Below are 19,713 nucleotides of genomic sequence, written 5' to 3' on the forward strand. Positions count from 1 at the left end.
TCTGAACATGCAGATAAAGAAATTAAATGCAAAAGAGAACAGAATGCAATGAAAGAAATACAAAGTAAGCAGACTCGTTCCATCTAGTAGGTTTAATTTTATGGTATACATCTTCCACTAACCTTCTTTCTGTTACCTTAAAACACTGAAATCTATCTCTTTGTATTGAAAAATATTTTAAGCTGAGGTCACAAAGATTTTCATCCAGATCTCTCAACTGCTTGTCATAAAAATTTCACGTTTCTCATAAAAACTTGTAGCCACCGTTCGTAAAGATTAAATCGAGTATCTAGAAGAGCGGGACGAGCATTTTTGCAGCATTTTTGGAACACCTTTAGATCGCTCGGACGTTTGATCTGCAATTCGACGAGCAATCGCCAAACGACCAACGAATGCTCGTTCACGCTTTCGATTTGCTAAATTCTACTAAAACGCGGAAAGAGCATTCGTTCGCTTGTTCTGAACGTACCTTTAGCGTACTTCAACCCGAATCCGTGATATTTCTCTCTCGTGGAGCAAACGACACGTTTTCGAGGTCTCGTGACAGCGGCAGCTGTCGAATGTCTGCCTATCTGAGAGTTTCATATTCGAATATATACGAGAAAGGTGAAACGTAACGTAATCGTAGCTTGGCGACAGTGGAAAATGGGATCGTGAAATCTGAGGGCTGTTGGGGGATTTGGTGGGTAACGGGAAATATGGTCGCAAGTGGGTGGAGGTGTTTACTGAAAATGGAAATATACCGGGTTCAGTGAGTAGGGGATTAGCTGAGTAAATGAATGCTGTTGACTGGTAAAGTTTATGCTAATGGATTGGTTTGGTCATTTAGCGGTGTGACTATGTTAAGTCGTGGATTTGCTTAATTGTCATAAGGATATTTGCTCGTTTAGGCCGGCTATGTTTTCTTGCCCTATATTCGAGCAGGTAAAACAGGTTTTAGTCGTATAAATATGATTTCATTCGTTGAGAATGATGTCTGGTGGGTTCACAGGAAATGGGTTAGGTTTGTTTGAAAAAGGAAACAGTAATTACCGTCTTTCAGAGGTGATATTTATTACGATTCTTTTATCTCTTTCATAATAGTTAATTGTAAAGTTGCAAGCTTCTATTTGATAAATTCGACTTGATTCGTTTAGATATGTGCTCGCACAGAGAAACGTTTCACTTAGATGATTGACATAGACAGAGATTGTAACGACCGAAGAATTGTAAATTAAGAAAAGACTTTCTTACGAGAAGATGTAAATTCCGTGTGGAATACGATGAAAAAGTCTTTTCATTATATCTTTTATTCTTCCTCTAAATCTAAATAAATCTATAAAGATACTAAACTCTGAAAACCCTGATCGTTCAAGTGATAGACGATACAAATATCAATATTAACAAAGATATTTCTCTTGGAAATTCTCGCCTGTGGCACATACATCACCAAAAATACGCCCCTAAAGTATTTGTTATTTAAAGAAAACACGCGTCTCTTTTCATATGTGAAACGCTGAGAAATCACGTTGGTTGAATCTCCGTAAATGGAAATATGAAGAAAAATGAGAAACACAAACATTGTTTACGCGTACTATCCGCCTGTAATAAATACAATCGTGAAAAGTCCTTTGTTTTTCGAAACGTTGAATATTAATTGTATACCTGACTACTGAAATTCAGCATTTCATGCAAAATGGAGTTGACCAATTTCACAACCTAATACGTGAAATATTCGCTTGTTCCAAACAAACGGTTTAAACGGTTCAGGGCACAAACAGGAGCAAGCGAACGCATATGCAGCAAGTTCGCGTGTACCGGTGACGAACAACAGCGCATTCATTTTCGAAACACCAAGTCAGTCTGTGTACCTAACTCTACAAAACTGTTCATTTGCCGTGGCATAGGAGTAGAAGGCCGAAAACGACAATGTGCAGGGACAGAAACTTGCTCCATTACGGATTCTATTGACTCTCTATCAACGGATAAAATAGAGAACAGCCTATTCCGGCCAGAAACTGTTCGTACACCCGTTATGTCGAAGGGGCGCATCTGCCGTTAATTTTCGTGCGGACGTGCGAGACAAATCGACTTTGAAGTCAATGACGTGTCCGGTGTTAAGATGACCGAAACCACTTTTGTAGGCAATTTTCGGTGCGAATGATCGTGGCCTGGTTTCGTCTCATCAAATGAAACTCGAGGACTCGTAAATCGTATCGTATATCAGCGGAAACCAAATAAATCCAATTGTTCCAATGGTCTGAAGTTTAACAGACGTGATATATATTGAGATTTAAGTAATATTAGGTTGTCCGGAAAGTTTCTTTCGTTTCGTAAAGTGATAATAGACGAACAACAATTTGTTTTATATTATTATATTGAATTGGGAATTATTATTATGTTCGTGCATAATTCTATAAATTAATATAAAACAAAAAACATTATGCGTCTATTATTTTCTTATAAAACGAAAGAAACTTTCCGGACAACCTGATACATTGTTTAACGATAATTTGCTACTTTGCGATGATTTTGTCATTTTGTACATATGTATATTTTGAGGCTTGAGGCATATATGTATATGTTAAGGTAATTCAAACAATACTGATGATCAATTGATATTGGAGAAGCATAAAATAAAACGATGATTGTTTGTAGTAAATATTTTGAAAATATCTTCAATCATTTTATCTGTTAGATTTCAAATAATTCGAAAAAGATGCTGAAGCAACTATTGTGTTTCTGACAGGAAAATTCAACAGAAGATGCAGTTTGTTGAAGATTCAAGCGTAATTCAGATCATCTTTGCTACAGTGTTAGATTTATTTTTGAACGAGTTCCACGTAATTTATCCTTATTTTTGCTCTTTAGTCGCTATTTAGTCGGCTCTTATTAAGACATCGTTAAACTTAATAGTTTCGGTTCTTTAAGTTAAAGACAACGGTCTTAATTGGCTCTCAGTTTCCTGTGCTAATTACTACACGAAGTTCGCAGGCCACAGCAACATTTTATAAAATTCTCAAACAGAAAAAGGAGAAGTAACGCCAAAAACGATTTCATGTCTCATTGTTTAAGATGTATACAATGTTTAAACAAAAGAAATATTGGTAAAAAAAAATCAGTATCTTCGCCAACGATACTTTTCAACATCGTACACAATTTAATACGTCGAAGCTTTTAATCGATCGAACAACACGTTCACGTGATTGAACAATCTATTTTTGGTTCCAACATCGTTTAAAAGATAATCATAGAAAAAAGCTTCGTTATTGTTAAATATAAAAGTTGCGACGGGGTAAAACACAACGAACCAGATTAACGTACAACTTCGAAACTAAACGTACGAATTACGCTTTACGCAGAAAGTTGATAATTCAGGCAAGTGAAAGTTGAAATTTTATAACTGCTCCACGTTGATGCATTTATCGTGTAACGCAGTGGCTTGTAAATAAAGGATGAGGCAGTCGTGCATCGGGTCGCAGCTGCAGTTACCCGTAACGCGAACGCGAGTAATTTCCTCGTAAACTTGTAGTACATCGGCGTACCCCTGTTTTCCAATTTCCAATTCGAACCACCCCCAACAGTTCCTTTTCAATGAGCACCATATGCGTTATACCGTGCCTTCTGTCTACGTTGAAGGGACTGATATGGCGAATGATAGATTCCACGAGCAAGACGCTGCGAAACAGAATCTCCGCTAGAAGAAATGCAACTGGATACAGAGATGCGTATTAATAAGTAGACTATTATGAATTTTTATGTATTTAGAGTTAATTTGGAAAGTGGAAAATAGCACAGAATGCACACAGTATGAGAGAAATATGTGAGATATCCAAAGTGTAGTATAAGCTTTGTATAATATTGTATGGTATTTGATATGCAAAACAATTTTTTACCGTGCCTGTACTTTTTTAATTATATTTTCAAAAGTATGAATCTTCGCAAAAACCATCTACTAATATGTTTTGGAGAAAAACTTGTTTTTCGTGAATCGAGTTAGATGAAGTAAATTTTAGAAATAATGTGGGAGATAAATTTTACACGTTTAGCGAACAATTTACCAAACGTCCAGCTGGACAAATTGTAAAGTACAAATAAAGTACAAGTAAAGAATATGAAGTATAACGAATTAATTTCTAAATTTGAAAACACCACAGCTGTCAGCCAGAAAATAAAAAAAATATATAAATATACAATTTTTCGATTAAAAATTTATACAGTAAAATGTACATACGATTCATTTTTTTATTTAATCGTAGAATACAAAAGTTCATAACCTTTATGCTGTATTTTTGGATGATGAATTCTTACGACTAACTAAGCCTTTATTTGAATTAAATATGTTTGATCAATTTAGTCGATATAGACTATTGACTAAATAACACGCGGGACTATTAGCCGAAAATAAAATATGCGATATTGTGTCATAAAAAGAAAAATCAGAAAACGCTCATCGTACGTATAAAGCGTTATTATTCAAAGACAAATATGATTCCAATAATCAGAAAGCCAGCCTAAGAATGCGTCTTCGTCAAACAAGCTAAACGTCAGCAAGGAATGTACTTACTATACCTGCGTTTATGTGCAGTGAAACGTAAGAGCACTTCCAAGGATGACCAATGCGTTTTAAAAGCGAAGAATGTGAGTATAACGAATCGACAAGCTTTTAAAGTCAATGTTTGAAAACACCACAGCTGTCAGTCGAACATAAATTGTACTGCGATATACCAATATATCAATCGTTTTACTCATAGTTATGCTGCTGTTATTATAGTATTAATCACATTACTCTTCATTTATGAAACGTTATATGAAGAAACTTTTTACGAAAAATTGTATAAAAGAAATATTACTACAATAAAACATTCCTATTATCAGTCATAGATACTTAATTTTCTTTTTTCGAAAATAATACAATTAATAAATTTGTCTCTAAAAATAAGTAAATCCATCTATCTATCTACCTCTACCTACTTACGAAATAAACGAATTTATCTCCAAATTTAAAACAGTTCATATACCAACACATAGAGACAATAACGCAAGACAAAGTTCGTATAACACAAATTATCGATAAATTACATTGTACTACTTATTCTAATGAACGAAATAAATCGCGAAGCCTTGAAAAGTGACCGAACGAATTTCCATGAAAAACTAACATGAAAAGCTTCCACGAAAAAAAATCACCCTCGAACCTGATCTAACTCTTTCACGAAAAAGAATACGGTTTGACTCGGCGCATAAAAAATTCCAGTCGAACTTCCTTGCTTCTAACAATGTTCCGATAAATCCATCTTGTGACAAGTTACGACCGGTAAGAACCGACCTCGCTTAACCATCATCGTTTCTCCGCATTCCAAGAGCATCCAGCGTGTTGTCCGAACAGACATGACGTGTACTGCTGCTACGATGTAGGGATAGGTTTCAGAATATCATAGATAAGCATGGCAAGAAGATTGCCGTAGGTCGTGGAACCGCCAGACATCGCATCGTTTCGAAATTTTTCGAACAGATGTCGAACGCGGAAACGATTCTAGTTGGATCGCACTTTCGAGCTCGTTCCTACGGCTCTCCTCTCTCTGTCTCTCTTTCTCTCTCTTCTCCTAAAGTTGTAGATGAAGATCTTAGATCAGAGGCTGTAACGGTGCGGCCTAACGTCCTATTTCCGCGATAATAATGCCGTGTCATGTGCTAAGAGAAAAGGAGAGAAAGAAAGGAACAACGTCTTTGTCCAGATAAACGAGTCTAGTCGCATCGAGCTGCATAGATCTTTCATTCGAGATGCGACGTCGTTTATGCGACATTTGCATTGTCAATACATTGACTGCTAAGCTAATTTTATATGCATTTTGTCCTGACATGGAGAGAGGGGGGGGCATTAAATTGGAGTATGTTACACCATAGTATTTAACTATTAAATTATTACATCGTATTTGCGCGCCTTCTTCTGCCAATGTTATCTGTCATTTATATTCTTGAGCAATTTTTAATTTATCTTATTTTAATCGTTTTGGAGAATTTACTAAGAAAAATGTGAGTCACCGATGACCATCGTGGTAGTCAAGTTATTAATCTGCTCGTATAACCTGTTAATCTTCAACTATTAAGGGGAGGACGAGTTGACTCGTCGATTGAATTGTCCATCTCTTGAATGTACTGACGTTTTTATTTAGAAATATCCCGTTCTTTACGTGCTATATCGTTTTCGTCTTGAAAATAAATTGTACTATATGCAAGTTTGTAGAGACTGAAACTGTGATATTTAACTCTGTGATTGTGTGAAAGCTTTTGACAGGATACAAGCCGCAAGCCGAAGTGAACGATACTAAATGAAATATATATCACACTTTTAACAGATTTATTTGCTATTAAGAATTATATATGTCTCGACTATAAGCGCCTTGGAACTATAAAACACCATGATCGATCTAGATCTGAGAAAATATTGAAAGGACCAGTATATTGGGTTTATTCGGGATATCGATCTAAAGTACAAGATAAAAATTAGCAATAGCTGTTTATAAAGTTATAGAAAAGTAATCAATTGATGATTACGCGTTGCTATAAAATCCTGATCAGAATTGAAAAATTTAATATCAAACTTAATGCGAGAAGTCTGTTCACTATCTGTATTTGATTTACAATTCGTTGAAACATTTAATAACTAAATAGATAAAACAGAAATTCAATTTACATATACGTAATCAACCAGGTCACTGTTATTGAATATACAATTCCTTTGTAGCGAAACATTCGAAATGAGATGCACGATAATTTTAATAATTTCCTAACAACCTATTCCCTATTAACACTCACCTAACTTCTGTTAAGTGTTCTAAAGATTTTACAATTTTTTTCATTATTTAATTTGTACTTTACAAATTGTCCAGCTGGACACTTGGCAAAGCTCATAAATTATACATATCCTTTATAAACGATATATATATTTTATTATCGTGGAGTGTATACATTTAAAATTAGATATCGCCTGGAAATTAAGTATCCACAACGTATCGTGAATGACGTTGCGTCGCCTGATATATCATCGGTGAATGCAAAGAGAATAAATAATATTCTGATGGCGCCCATACGCTGGCTTGTGTGTTTCTTGTCTAGAACAGCTGATAAAGTCTGTCGGACATTGATAGAGCCACCGAGAGGCTTTCACGAGCGAACACATGTGATCTCGATGAACGCGGACGTTTACGTAAGTGGCTGTTCGATCGTCAACTAGGGCAATTGCGAAATCTTTTAAGGATCAGAGTGGGAAGCTGGTTAAAGAGAGCTTCGATGATGGACGATGGTTGAAGCTTTCTATTTAGCTATATGAAAATGTATGCTGCTATTGTATGCAGATAGAGACCTAGGCAAATGTGGAACTTTGATGCTGGATCGATTGACAAAGAGTTGTTTTACCGAATAGCTTGCTGGGAAGCTCGTAGGCAAAATGATAATCGAAGATTAATTAAAGATGAAATGATAATTAACTTGAAGATTTCAAGAGACGCGTGGGAATTGTTTACGAGTGAAACGTTCGCTTCTGAAAATCGATGTGTGAAAGACTGTTTTATACATTGCAATTTCTTTCTATACCTTTCAAATTAGCTTTGATAATTTCGCGATACATCTCTGTTCTTGGTTCTAAATTGAAAGTTAAAAACCATTAAAAAGAATGGCTTGAAACTTATAGAGAGTCATCTTTTGTGATTTCTTCTTCTTATCTAAGAATTTAAGAAATCTTCAAAAAATATCCTACAGCTATGTATCGAACTCTGAAAAACCAAACTGATCAACCGCATATTTTGTTTGTATCATATTGCATACATTGATCTTTTCAGAAAACTAATAAATTTCTTCGAATTTATTTATCGCACTAACTTGTAGATGATATAAAAAATTATAAACTGCAAGGTAATAAAAAACTATGTTTCCAATATTATTACCCAATTTTTCTCTACTTTTCAATTTCACAGAGTTGATCACAACGGCTTCTACAAGACAAAATATTGAATATTCTAATAATTAATCCAACCTAGAAATACCTTCGTTTGTATTAGGCTGTCCGAAAAGTTTCTTTCGTTTTATGACGAAATAATAGACGCACATTTTTTGTTTTACATTATTTTGTCGAATTACGTACGATCCATTTTGTTCTGTTGAGATTTGTTATCAAAATTTGCTATAAAAAACACGTTTGCGAAAGAAAAACACTTTCCGGACAACCTAATACCATCAAAGATCCAACACACCCTCGCAAGAATTCTTCTTCTATAATCGAACCGTAACGTCTACGTATAATATTTAAACATTTATCCAAAATCTTAATGAACTTGCATTTCTCTAAGGAATTTCACGTTATACGAGGTAATTACACGGTTAATTAATTAATAACACGAAGTTATTTACGCAACGAGACTCGACTGTAAGACCAGTCCCGCCGTATATTTTTACGTGAAATACTGTAGCCGAGTAAAATATAATCAGCTTCTTGTTGAAAAGTAAAAAAGATGGAAAGTTCCGTTAAAGAAGGTAATTACCTGTCTACCTCGCAGAGCGCACAGCCACCATCCCTCGAGGCCAGCGGTGTTTTGTTCCAGGACAGTAAGAACATCGCCCTTTCGAAAAGCAAGCTCGTCCGGAGCTTCCGCGATATTGTCGTACAGGGCACGCGCTTTCACACATTTTTGCTGCAACAGAAATACAAAATTTATGCGCTACCCTTCATACCGTAAATCTTCATAGTCGAGAGTTATTATTATTATTATTATTATTATTATGTTACTTATATCGGGTTGATCGAAAAATTTCATCGCCAGATAATTGAAACATATACACTCCAGCTAAAAAGTATTGAGATTTATTTTTTTTTAATTTATTTTTAGTATGGTTTAATGTAAATCATGAACTTGAAATTCTATGCATTTAACAGGATAAATTTTGATAAATTGGGATTTAAATCATTTCGAACATCAAGTTAAGTTAAATCAAGTAACTTCAGTTTTCTCAGTCCTGAAGCAAATACATATAGTTGTTCTGAAACCTTTGAGCAGGGAATGTATGCATATTTGAATCTTCAAATCGTGGCCTACAAAAAGATGATGTAATTCTACTAGAGGAATTGTTTGTTGTCGAACATTTGATCGGTTAGTTGTTCCACATTAAAGCGTATTTTATATGAGTTTCATGTAAAGTTTGTAACGAAGACAGGTTTCGCATCTTCCCTTAAAGACGTGATACGTAAATTGTATAGATTTTTGTTGAACTCTGACGATAAAAATACCTGTTCCTTCGAATGAGGCTGTATATAGAAGCACTGGAAGAATATCTTAACCTTTCACGTACGATGTTGTACATACGCAACACTGTACTTTAACAAATTACCAACTAATTAAGTAATTGTAGCGGCACATGAGTCAGAAGACATTTCGAATCATGTTGTTGTTTTTTCTCGGAGTATCAAGACCGTTAGATTATAAGCAATGTAAGAACAAATAAACTCCGGGCAAAACAATGTCTACAGGCAAAGAACGAAGACGAATTTGAATTTTCCTACTCTCCCCCGACCAGTATAAATAAGCAGACACGATCGCGAGCGAGACAGTATCGAACAGTTCGTATAGAGTATCAACGAGTATTAACGAGTATCTCCGAGATTTTTATTGTATCAAAGACTCTCTGTACATATATTTATTTATTTCAAATATACTTGACGGACTGCGACAGCAATATTTCGCTTTCGTTATTTCACAATACCTATTCACGACTAATCCTCCACATAATAAACGTTTTCATTTTAATCCTGATTTTAATGCACTACATATTTTTCGCTAAAGCGTCAGAAGAACTACGTTTCTATCGTTAATAACAGATCAAAAAGGAATTTCTACAGAGTTCAAATAATCATCGGTGCTGAAAGAATTAATAGCAACAGTGGAACATTCAAGTGTGACAAAAAAAAAAAAAAGAAAATATGCCAAATATATAGAAGATAATCAGAAATATGTAATAATAAATTAGAGATTGATTGATACAAATTTCAGACAAAACGATCGATTTGATTTTCTTTGAAAGAATAAAAGCGACGCAAACTTGCCTATCAACATTCACAGAATTAGCGACCAACAAGCCACGTTTCCTCTCAGAGATTGCAGGCACGTACAAAGCGAGCTCGTCCTTCTAATCAATTGAATCCCATAAAATCCTAGCCGTTTCTGCAACTCGAGCGGCTATTTCGGGAAGCAAAATGTCGCTACGAGATAAAACGAACGTTTCAAACGAAACGAAGGCAAACAATGAACGTGGCTCGCTTACGAGGAAAACCGTCGCCTCGTGTTTCACTGAGGCTTCAAGTGAGTTCAATTAAAGTGCCTCCGTGCTATGACAACGGGATCCTCGCCATCCATTTTTCAGGGCAAACAATGATGTCATGCGGCGACTTTGACGAATGTCGCCGAGGAAACGTGGCGCCTTGATGATCTTAGCCTAAATTAACGAGCGCGTCACACTATCGATGTGGTTGAACCGTGAACGACCCCGTTTTCTCATCAATGAAAAAAATACGTTTTGTGCGTACCGTGTGTTCTATCAAATGTTTATTCTTCTTCGTCCAATACATTGTGTATAGCTCATTCGCGATATGTAAAGAGCTTTATAATTTTATGCAAATAGGAATAAGGAAACATTTGTTCGTGGGATTCAGCTACGTATATTACGAAACGATTTTTAATTAAAAGTTTCAGAATAGCCTGCAGATTTTTACTTCCAACAGTAACTGTAAATTAAAATAAATTGTATTTTTCGTATAAAAACTTGTCTTTATTTATGCGCTTGCCATTGGACGATAGATTTTGTAAAACGGGAACAAGTTAAAACAGGTAAAAATTGTTCAACTGTATTTCGAAATTTTTTGGCTCCGAATATAGAATGCTATTTTTATCGGTAGAAAAGTTGGTTTTGTAAAATTACAAAATTTAGAATGGTATAGAGTTGCTCGATCATATCACGAAATTTTGTCCCAGATATGCAAATCTATCGACATTTTTACATACAGATGAATAAGAAAGTGCAAAAAACTTTCAAACAAATGAGAATACTTCAGTTACACATGCAATGAAATTTCTTGCCTTATGTAATTATATTCTCTATTTTCCATAGAGCGTGAACGTTTCGATCATACACATATTATAAAAATTCCTTTTTTGGACCATTTTCTGCCATTTACTTTATTTTCTGCTTTTATTTATTCTACGTTTTGTTGCTCAACGTACGTGAAAAATCACTGGCAACCCCAAGTGATTATAATTAGTCGGTTAAATATTAAGAAACAATTTATTGCCAGTGATGCGAGTAACGAGTAATTGCTATCACAGAAAATTGTATAACGTATCGTTATTACGATTCAATGGAGAATTTAATAAACTGCTAATTATACGGTAAAAGCTGGAATCTACAATTTGCTGTTTCTACAAAGTAATTGGATATTATCGTGTGGCAGATAAATTAATGATACGATAACGATATGTTATAAGGAAAAATGAGCATTAAAAGCTTCAACTTTTTACGATTATCTACGTTTGCCTTTGACAACTTTTGAAACAGCGATTGAATAATGAAAGCTGAATGACAGTTTGTCGGAATGATCAAAGTCCCTTTCAACTGAAACCGTTGGAACGTTTTCAAAGCTTAATCCTCAATTACCTTGAAGCATTCTCGGTTGAAGTTCAGAAAGCAACCTATGACATTTTAGTGTTCAAATAATTCAATGCTTTTCTGACTATATAGAATTGAAGAAAAAGATTTTAATTTTTCATCATTGAAATGATAAAGATTCGAGTATTTATTTCCATATAATGTAAATCAAATTTTTAGAAATAAAATGGGACAAAATGAAATAAAAATGTATGCAGCTACGACATATAAAAACTATTTTCCGTTATTTACAGTTAAATTTCTATCTCTTCCTCTTTACCAACGAATACTTTGCTCGAAGGAATTTAATTCAGAGAATTTCATTATGAAACAACAATGCAATCATTCGACTGTAATTCGCCAATTCTTCAAGACGCTGCCTTTTATCTTCAACAAGAGAAGTAAAAGTAAAATCCATTAATTATTGCCCGTTCTTAATTACTGCATTCTGCAGCGTACTCTTAGAGGTATGCCGATAATTAGCCCGCAGTTTCGTCACCTCGATTAATCATGAATTAAACGATGACATTTCCGCAATGTAGATCGTGCGAGCCACGAAGACGATCGAAAGCGTAGCCAAAGGTTTTAATCAAGAAGTAATTAGTAGAAACCGCTACGTGAGTAACTGCCATGCACGAGTGATCAAACGTGATTGGAAATTAATCTCGAATTAGAGAAATTAATTTCCCTTCTAATTCAGCTTTAAATGTCTCTTGATCGGCCACTTTGACATTCAATTACGAAACTCTAAGATTTACACCGAAATTAATATATCGGATGTCGCTATCATATTTATTGCTTTATTGTGATATAACTATATTTCAAAATCATCTCGAGTTTGTTGAATTATTCGACACCTTATATACGTACATGTGATTCTTTTAAATTTATCTTTAGATACAATTGAAATTATTATTTTAGCTGAAATAAATTTCATTGGCGAGGATATATCTTACTATAGATAGAAGATATATCTACACTAACATAATATAGAGATTAGCTATGAGTTTGCTAACACTTTTTAAAACTCGTTTTAAAATCTACTAAATATTTTAAGGAAACTGAAACACTAGTAACTCGCTATAAGGGAGCCAGCAAGGAAGTATGTAATAAAAAAATCTCAATTTTGAATTTTTAAATGAGACATAATTGCTTCGGTAAATCTCATCGTCAAAAAAATACTAATTTCGCTAGTGTATTTCATTTATCCATGAAATTAAAGACAAGTAAATTTTATTTCAAATCGTGCACAAATATATTACGCTATCGCATTAAGAGCTGATCTTTAAATCTTTCTTCAATGTCCCAGAATCATTAAGCGTTACGAAAAACAAATATACTCAGTCACTAAGTACTTTCCATACATCAACCGATAATGATATTAATATTCTCCTACATACATCATCTAAAACCAGGCTAACGATTCAATGACTCAATTTCATCAACTCTCCCCTACATTATCAATGTACAACGCAACAAGTGACATATGACGTGCAAGTAATTGAAATTCCACTCTCACATACTCTAAAACTTTCTCTGTTAATTAATATCCTGGCGAATATTTCAAGTTCACTGTAGCCGGCGTATGATCCACACATCGATCCTATTTTAAGGAGGATCGAGCCGTGGCGAACCCGACGTTAAGTCGTCGAAGAATGCAGTTTAGTCCCATAAAAGGATGCTGGGATGCCAACGCATGTCAGGCTAGTCTGGCAGGTACACGCAGGTACTCACGACCTTTCGAACTGACAGCTTTCGGTTCTCAACGGTTAAAACGATACAAACCGGGTCATCGAGCGATTTCCGCAATACGAATAATTATATGCGACGAGCGAGCATAATTATGCATTAGAGGTATTTTCGCGTAATAAATTTAGAATTCTATTTTACAAATAATTTTTATAATCTTGCAAGTTACGAGTTAATAATTGAGGAAAAGGGATTAACAAATACTTTCTAATTGAATCGCTTCTAAATACTTTTGAAGGTTTTTCCTCCACTTAAGCACGCTGTTATCTTCTTTGTGTTTAATTTTCTTTGAAAAGTTTTCTTTATATACATATACCATCGTCAGTTTTCTATTAATTTTGCGAGCAAAATATACTTCATCTTCAAAATAATTGAAAGCTCTTTATCGTTTTTCCATCTGGTAAATACTATTCCAGATATTCCAAATGTTTGAAGAATAAATTTTCCATTATGTGTGAAAATTCTATAGGTTTTGAAATTTCATTGTCGATTCTGTTTATCACATTCTTCGATATTTCAACCCCTCGATCATACGGGCTTTCGTTTCAAGCTGTATTTCCCTGTACAGAAAACAAAATGTCAAATAATATGATTACTCTTTTGATTAAAAACAAACAAAAATGGGTATAAAATATTCGAGATAAATTCGCCAATAATTGTATGAACAGTTTTTATTCGAAAATATAAAGACATTTTTAAAACATTTTAAAATATAAAGACATTTTAAAATGAACTGTTGGTCGACTGCAACATCATTCGAGCTATTTGTTACATCTGGAAATTAGCATTGTTCGAAACGGAAGTGGAGTTGATGGAATTGTTAATGTTATTTGATTGTTCGAGCGGTAGCGTGAAATTAATGGTTTCGTGTAATTACATTTGAGATCTTTGTGCTGTGAACCATAGTGCGCTTATGACATCATTGCAATGGAATATTCCTTACGGGGATTCACGTTAAACCCCTTGGTAAGTGGGACTCTAACTTGACGGAGATAAGTGTAATTGGTGTAATTTAAGGTGCACGCTTAAAACGTTTCTCTCCTTTGTTATGCCAGGTCAGTTTGTGGCTATGCTTTCAACGAGGCCCCTCGTGATTGCTACGTTTACGTTAATTAAAAACAAGATATTATCTTGGCAACATCTTTGGTGGTTCATTGACATCGTTTGGGAATTGCGAGAAAGGAATGAAGAGAATCACGCGATAAAAAGTTGTTAAGTATTGTTTGAAAGTATCTTATCAATTAATACGATTTAACGTGATATTCGGTTAATTAACAATCTCAATATATTCTGTGTCGTTCGTTCTTTTTTAATAAAAAGAACAAATTACGATTTTAAAACGCATGGATATATTTTCGCGTTACAAATACTTTACAATGGTCAAGTTTTGCACGTGTGAGAAGCTAACAAACGAGAATACATACGTATGAGAAAATTGGAAAATAGCTGTACACGCAAGTAACATGCAAAAGAATCCAATTTTTAAAATAATTCTTTAAACTTGCAGAAACGCGCACAAGCAAGTGAAAAGAGAAAAAATATCGAGTTTTGTCGCTCTATAGGTGGAATTTTATTTGTGACTTTTGGAACTCCTCGCTTTGATATGGAATACAGAAATCAATAATCGCGATGGACAGATTGCTTCGTATCAATACGATGATATAGCAGTGAAACGCAGTAGTATAATAGTAGCAGACAGACTGTTCAACTATATGTATTTATAAAAGAACTAAATACGTAAAAATATATAAAATTTCCAAAGTACAATTTTTGTTATAACATTCAGAGACCCAGACAAATCTCTGTTTATCGTTAGCAGAGACTCTACTTCTTTATTTGTTTATAAAAATAAATTTCACAAGATTTTAAAATTTGATTTCGAACAGACGAATAAAACAAGATTTAAAAAACATATATTCCTACAATAAACACGTTATTTTTAATAACTGTAACTTACTAATCCCTTAACTTAACTTAGTTAACAATAAAAATTAAAGACTATAATAAATACGTTATCTTCGATTCAGATGACACGTAAAGAAAAAAAAAAAAAAAACAAGAATCTACAGCTACATCCCATTTTACATGCACAAAGAATTACAATCAGAAACTGCAAGCTTCAATTAACTTCAGGTTCTGCACAAACTACATAGAGGCAGTGGACGCGACAGACGAAAGTTCGTCAGTTCCATTAACGGCGTGGCGCGTGTTCCGGCGTTGACGGAGCATTAACCCGAAATAATCCCAGCGAATCACGTCGATCGGACGATGTAATTCGATTAAAATCCGCCCCACAGCGAGCGGCCCCCTATGCAGCATCATTGTATCTTCATAATGCAGCCTTTGTTAGCGAGCATACCTGTACCGACACGGATGCACCTGCGCAAACATTTTCACGCGAGTCCTCGTGATAGCATCCACGACTGAGTCCGTGCTCTTGTGTTTCAAACGCATGCTCTTATGCATACTAATGTTTACGATCAAATCAAATCAATCAAAAATCGAGCAAAATAATTTCATCAATTTATATAGTAACAAATAGGGAAACGTTACTAAAATGTAGTATGTGAGTTGATAATAAGTTAATGAGTGAAAGGTATATCTGCTATCTTGTTGAATTAGCTAATTATAAGGTCAAGGATCATGATTATGAACTTGACCATTTACCAATAACATGCCGAGTCAAGTAACTGATGTAGTTAATACGTCGGTGTATTGAGATTGAAGAAACTAATAATCAATGGAAAATAAAATCAACGATAACATTTAATACGAAGACTTAAAGAGAAAACACCCTACTGACCTCACTAAAGAAATAAAATAGTCAAACTCGAAGATGGTATCCCGCTGGGGGCGGAGGGGTTTAGCCATGCACATGTTATTTAGCAATTAAGTTAGAAAAATTTATCAAATGTCCAGCTGGCAAATTGTAAAGTACAAATTAAATAATAAAAAAGACAAAATATTTAATACTATACGATAACGATAATATTTTAAGACTTCCATAAGCCGGATTGTCACGCCTAATAATATTAATCGTCACAAGGTTGTTCAAGGCTTTCAGGTAGAAGCTGTATCCAAACGGAATTTCTTTCCCACGTTTTGCAGCTAGTTTCTTCGGGGTCTAAGAACACGCAATGAAAACTTTTTTTCAGACCTTGAAGAAGCTACCTGCGACGCTAACGAAACGTCGGGAAGAAATTCCAATTGGACACGTCTTCTACCAAAAAGCCTCGCACTGCGTTCCGCACAGCTATTCAATGGCCATTCGATTTATGCTAAATATCCAAAAGGTATCCTAAAATCCTAATGCTTATAACCATCGGCATACACGTATATACGGATGAACGTGCACATGACGATGTATCGTTCGCTTGTATTATTGCTAACCGCTATTCTAACCGTTGTAGATTGCAACGTGTTATTCCAAACACGAGGTCGTCTTCCCTAACATTCCCATTAGGGGGACCACGGCCACGTCCTCCCAACGACCATTGTGCGATGGCTCCTGGACAATCTCCATGCGAAGGATGAAATTATTCGCTGCTCCATGGCGGCTGGTATGCGTCCAGGAAAATGGTTTAACCCCTCGGAGGGTCGTGTGAGCAAACACACAGTGCTTCGAAAAATCCTACTAGCTGGAATTTTCTGTGTCTTTAGACGTTGAGTCGTGTGGATTAAGTATGCAAGAAAGTCGTCATTCTTTACGTTCGTTTCGCTAATTTCGCTTGATAAATGAAGTTTTAATGAAGTTGTTTGATTCTGGGAAAATTAAACGAAGTTGGTACATAAAGAACAGAGACAAAAATAGGCCATGTTTTCTTTTTTACGGTAGTAAATAAATTGCGAATATTTAGGTAGATATGTTAATCATTTGTCTCTTTACAATGTGTAATTTAAATTGCAGAGATAATAGTTTTGCCAATGTTACGAAGTTTAAATTGGTGTCTCTCGTGTATTAAAATTAATTTATCTATGTCAAAGAAGCTTGTTATACGGTACATGATGTAGGAGTATAATGAAACTTGTATTGACAGCAGCATATTGCATCAATGTTTCCTGAACCCCTTGCAGTTCTTGCCAGCTCAATATGTCTAGCCTTCAGAATGTTACCAATTTCGGATAATATATTAAAAGGGACGTTAAATGATATTCTAGTCCGTAAATGAATATTCTAAAGTCAATTTACAAGTAGAACTCCTCATCAACTTGGATTCATCCATGCATTATCTCTCTCTTCTTATTTTATTTCATACTTTTCGTTAAAATTTTCGCTACAGTCTATAGATACAGCTGCGAGTTATAGTTGCGAGTTGAACTGCACCGGAATTCAATCGAGGAAATTTAATTAAACGTCGAAACGAATGTAAATGGGTAGGAAAGGCAGAAAACGATAGTACAATTTTTGTAATAAATGGAAGCAGAATATTGTAGAAATATTAGGCTGTTCTTGAAAATTACGACGAACAGTATAAATTATTCCATGGGCAGAATTAAAAATATGAATATTAACGAATTAAGCGAAATGGGTTTGAAGGGAAGTCTTCTTTTTTACTCCATGTCCTGAATTTTGATTTATTAGGTCTCGAGTATATTTGCAAAGAATTCTTTTTAATTGGAAAAATAATGCAATGATGCCTTCGCTATTCTAACTATGCTATTTTAATATAAATTTTGAAAATAGACACTCTCGTATCTGAGTGTTAATTTAACGCGTTCTTATCAAAAGAACCAACATTAGCGATTTATAGAACTCTATAAAATTAGACGAACGAGGTCATCTGAGAGATACCAGACGTTTTCTTCAAATAGCTCTATTTTATTAACAGAATGGAAGTCTCACAACAAACGATTCGAACAAATAATTAAACTTTGGTACTTTATTACAGCCTATTTACATTTGGACTACTCGTGTTCTACTTCACTGTTCGTGTATTTAGCTGTGATTAATAATAGATCTTATTCAGTATTTAGTAACAAACACTCGATGCACCCTTTTAATTCAAAGTTTATTTAATCGTTGTTACTTAGTAAGTATATTAAATCTAAATTACTAAAAGATACACAAAATTATAATTTAAAGGTAAAATTAACCAGACAGACATATGGGATATAAACAGCTCTTAAAATCCAGGCAAACATTTTTGATAGAATAAAATATACAAGACGTGTGTACCGCATCGATAGTTCTTGCATTACGTACTTCATTACGTTTTAATAAACTCCAATATATAGCAGGACCGTAATTCAACGCTTATTATATGCCTAAGATATGCTGTATACTAACTTTTTATTAAATACGTATATATTCACAACGAATATCTTATAATTTCTACATAGATTGATTTTCACATTGATTGCAAATTTTACGATGATCGTAACAATCGAGTTTCATTACAGCGTGAAAAAAATGTCCAAATGTTTCATATAGCGCATACGATATGCACATCAAAGTTTTCTATAATAACTGTTCAAATATTTCACGAGCCAAAGTATCGTCTATGCACGAGCCGGAAATATATTCAAAGCGACTCAAAACGTTTCACAGAGTACACCGCTGCCCATAGAACGTTGCGCGGCTGACGAACTAAATATTAGGATAGAAAGGTTTAATAAACCGATCCATTTAATGGACTACGCACCTGACTAAGTCTATGCAAAACGTCCAACATCGATGGAATTTAATATCCGCGAGGAGGCAGCCACTGAAATTCCAGATCGATGAGAACGGCCATATTTTCGAATTGATCTACATTCCGATCGCTTTCTGAACAAATATTTACGCGACCAGAATACGTATATAGACCGTACGATACGCGTCTACTGGTGGAAAAGGTGTTTCGGCGGCTCTTAGGTCCGCTCCTAACGTTACGTACTCTCGTATATCTCGAATCTAAAGCGTGGGTCGATCCTAAGCCAATATTTTGACACGGGACCACCGTCATCTTTTCTTCGAGAGCTTGTACATTGACTAGAATTCAGTCATCTCGCGGTTTATGACATTAACATAAGTAGAGTGTATATATCGAACGACATGCACGTGACATGAGAAAAGGGGATAACGGAGTGCTAACTGAGTAAGTTGAATAATAACGTTTTAGACAATTACTGGACTGAGGATTTTTATGCCTTTATGAGAAGATATGAAAGAGTAAAATTACATAAAATGCACATGATACTAATATATATGAAATATACAAAGTGTAGTGCTTCGTGTACTATTGGGTTGGCAACTAAGTGATTATGGATTTTGTCATTAGGTGGTATTGATAGAAAAAAAATATGATATAAAAT

The 19,713-nt window shown here is 34.7% G+C and overlaps 1 protein-coding gene across 1 annotated transcript in view; it reads right to left on the reverse strand.

The window, feature by feature from the left end:
* LOC100651250 (breast cancer anti-estrogen resistance protein 1) overlaps positions 1 to 19,713 on the reverse strand; it is a 162,072-nt gene that overhangs the window by 60,685 nt on the left and 81,674 nt on the right. Inside the window, exon 2 of the mRNA XM_003396813.4 lies at positions 8,520 to 8,669. Within this exon, the coding sequence (XP_003396861.1) occupies positions 8,520 to 8,669 (150 nt within the window). The remainder of the gene's footprint in view (positions 1 to 8,519; positions 8,670 to 19,713) is intronic.

The sequence above is a fragment of the Bombus terrestris genome, chromosome 7 (assembly GCF_910591885.1).
Source record: "Bombus terrestris chromosome 7, iyBomTerr1.2, whole genome shotgun sequence".
In the NCBI taxonomy this organism is placed as follows: Eukaryota; Metazoa; Arthropoda; class Insecta; order Hymenoptera; family Apidae; genus Bombus; species Bombus terrestris.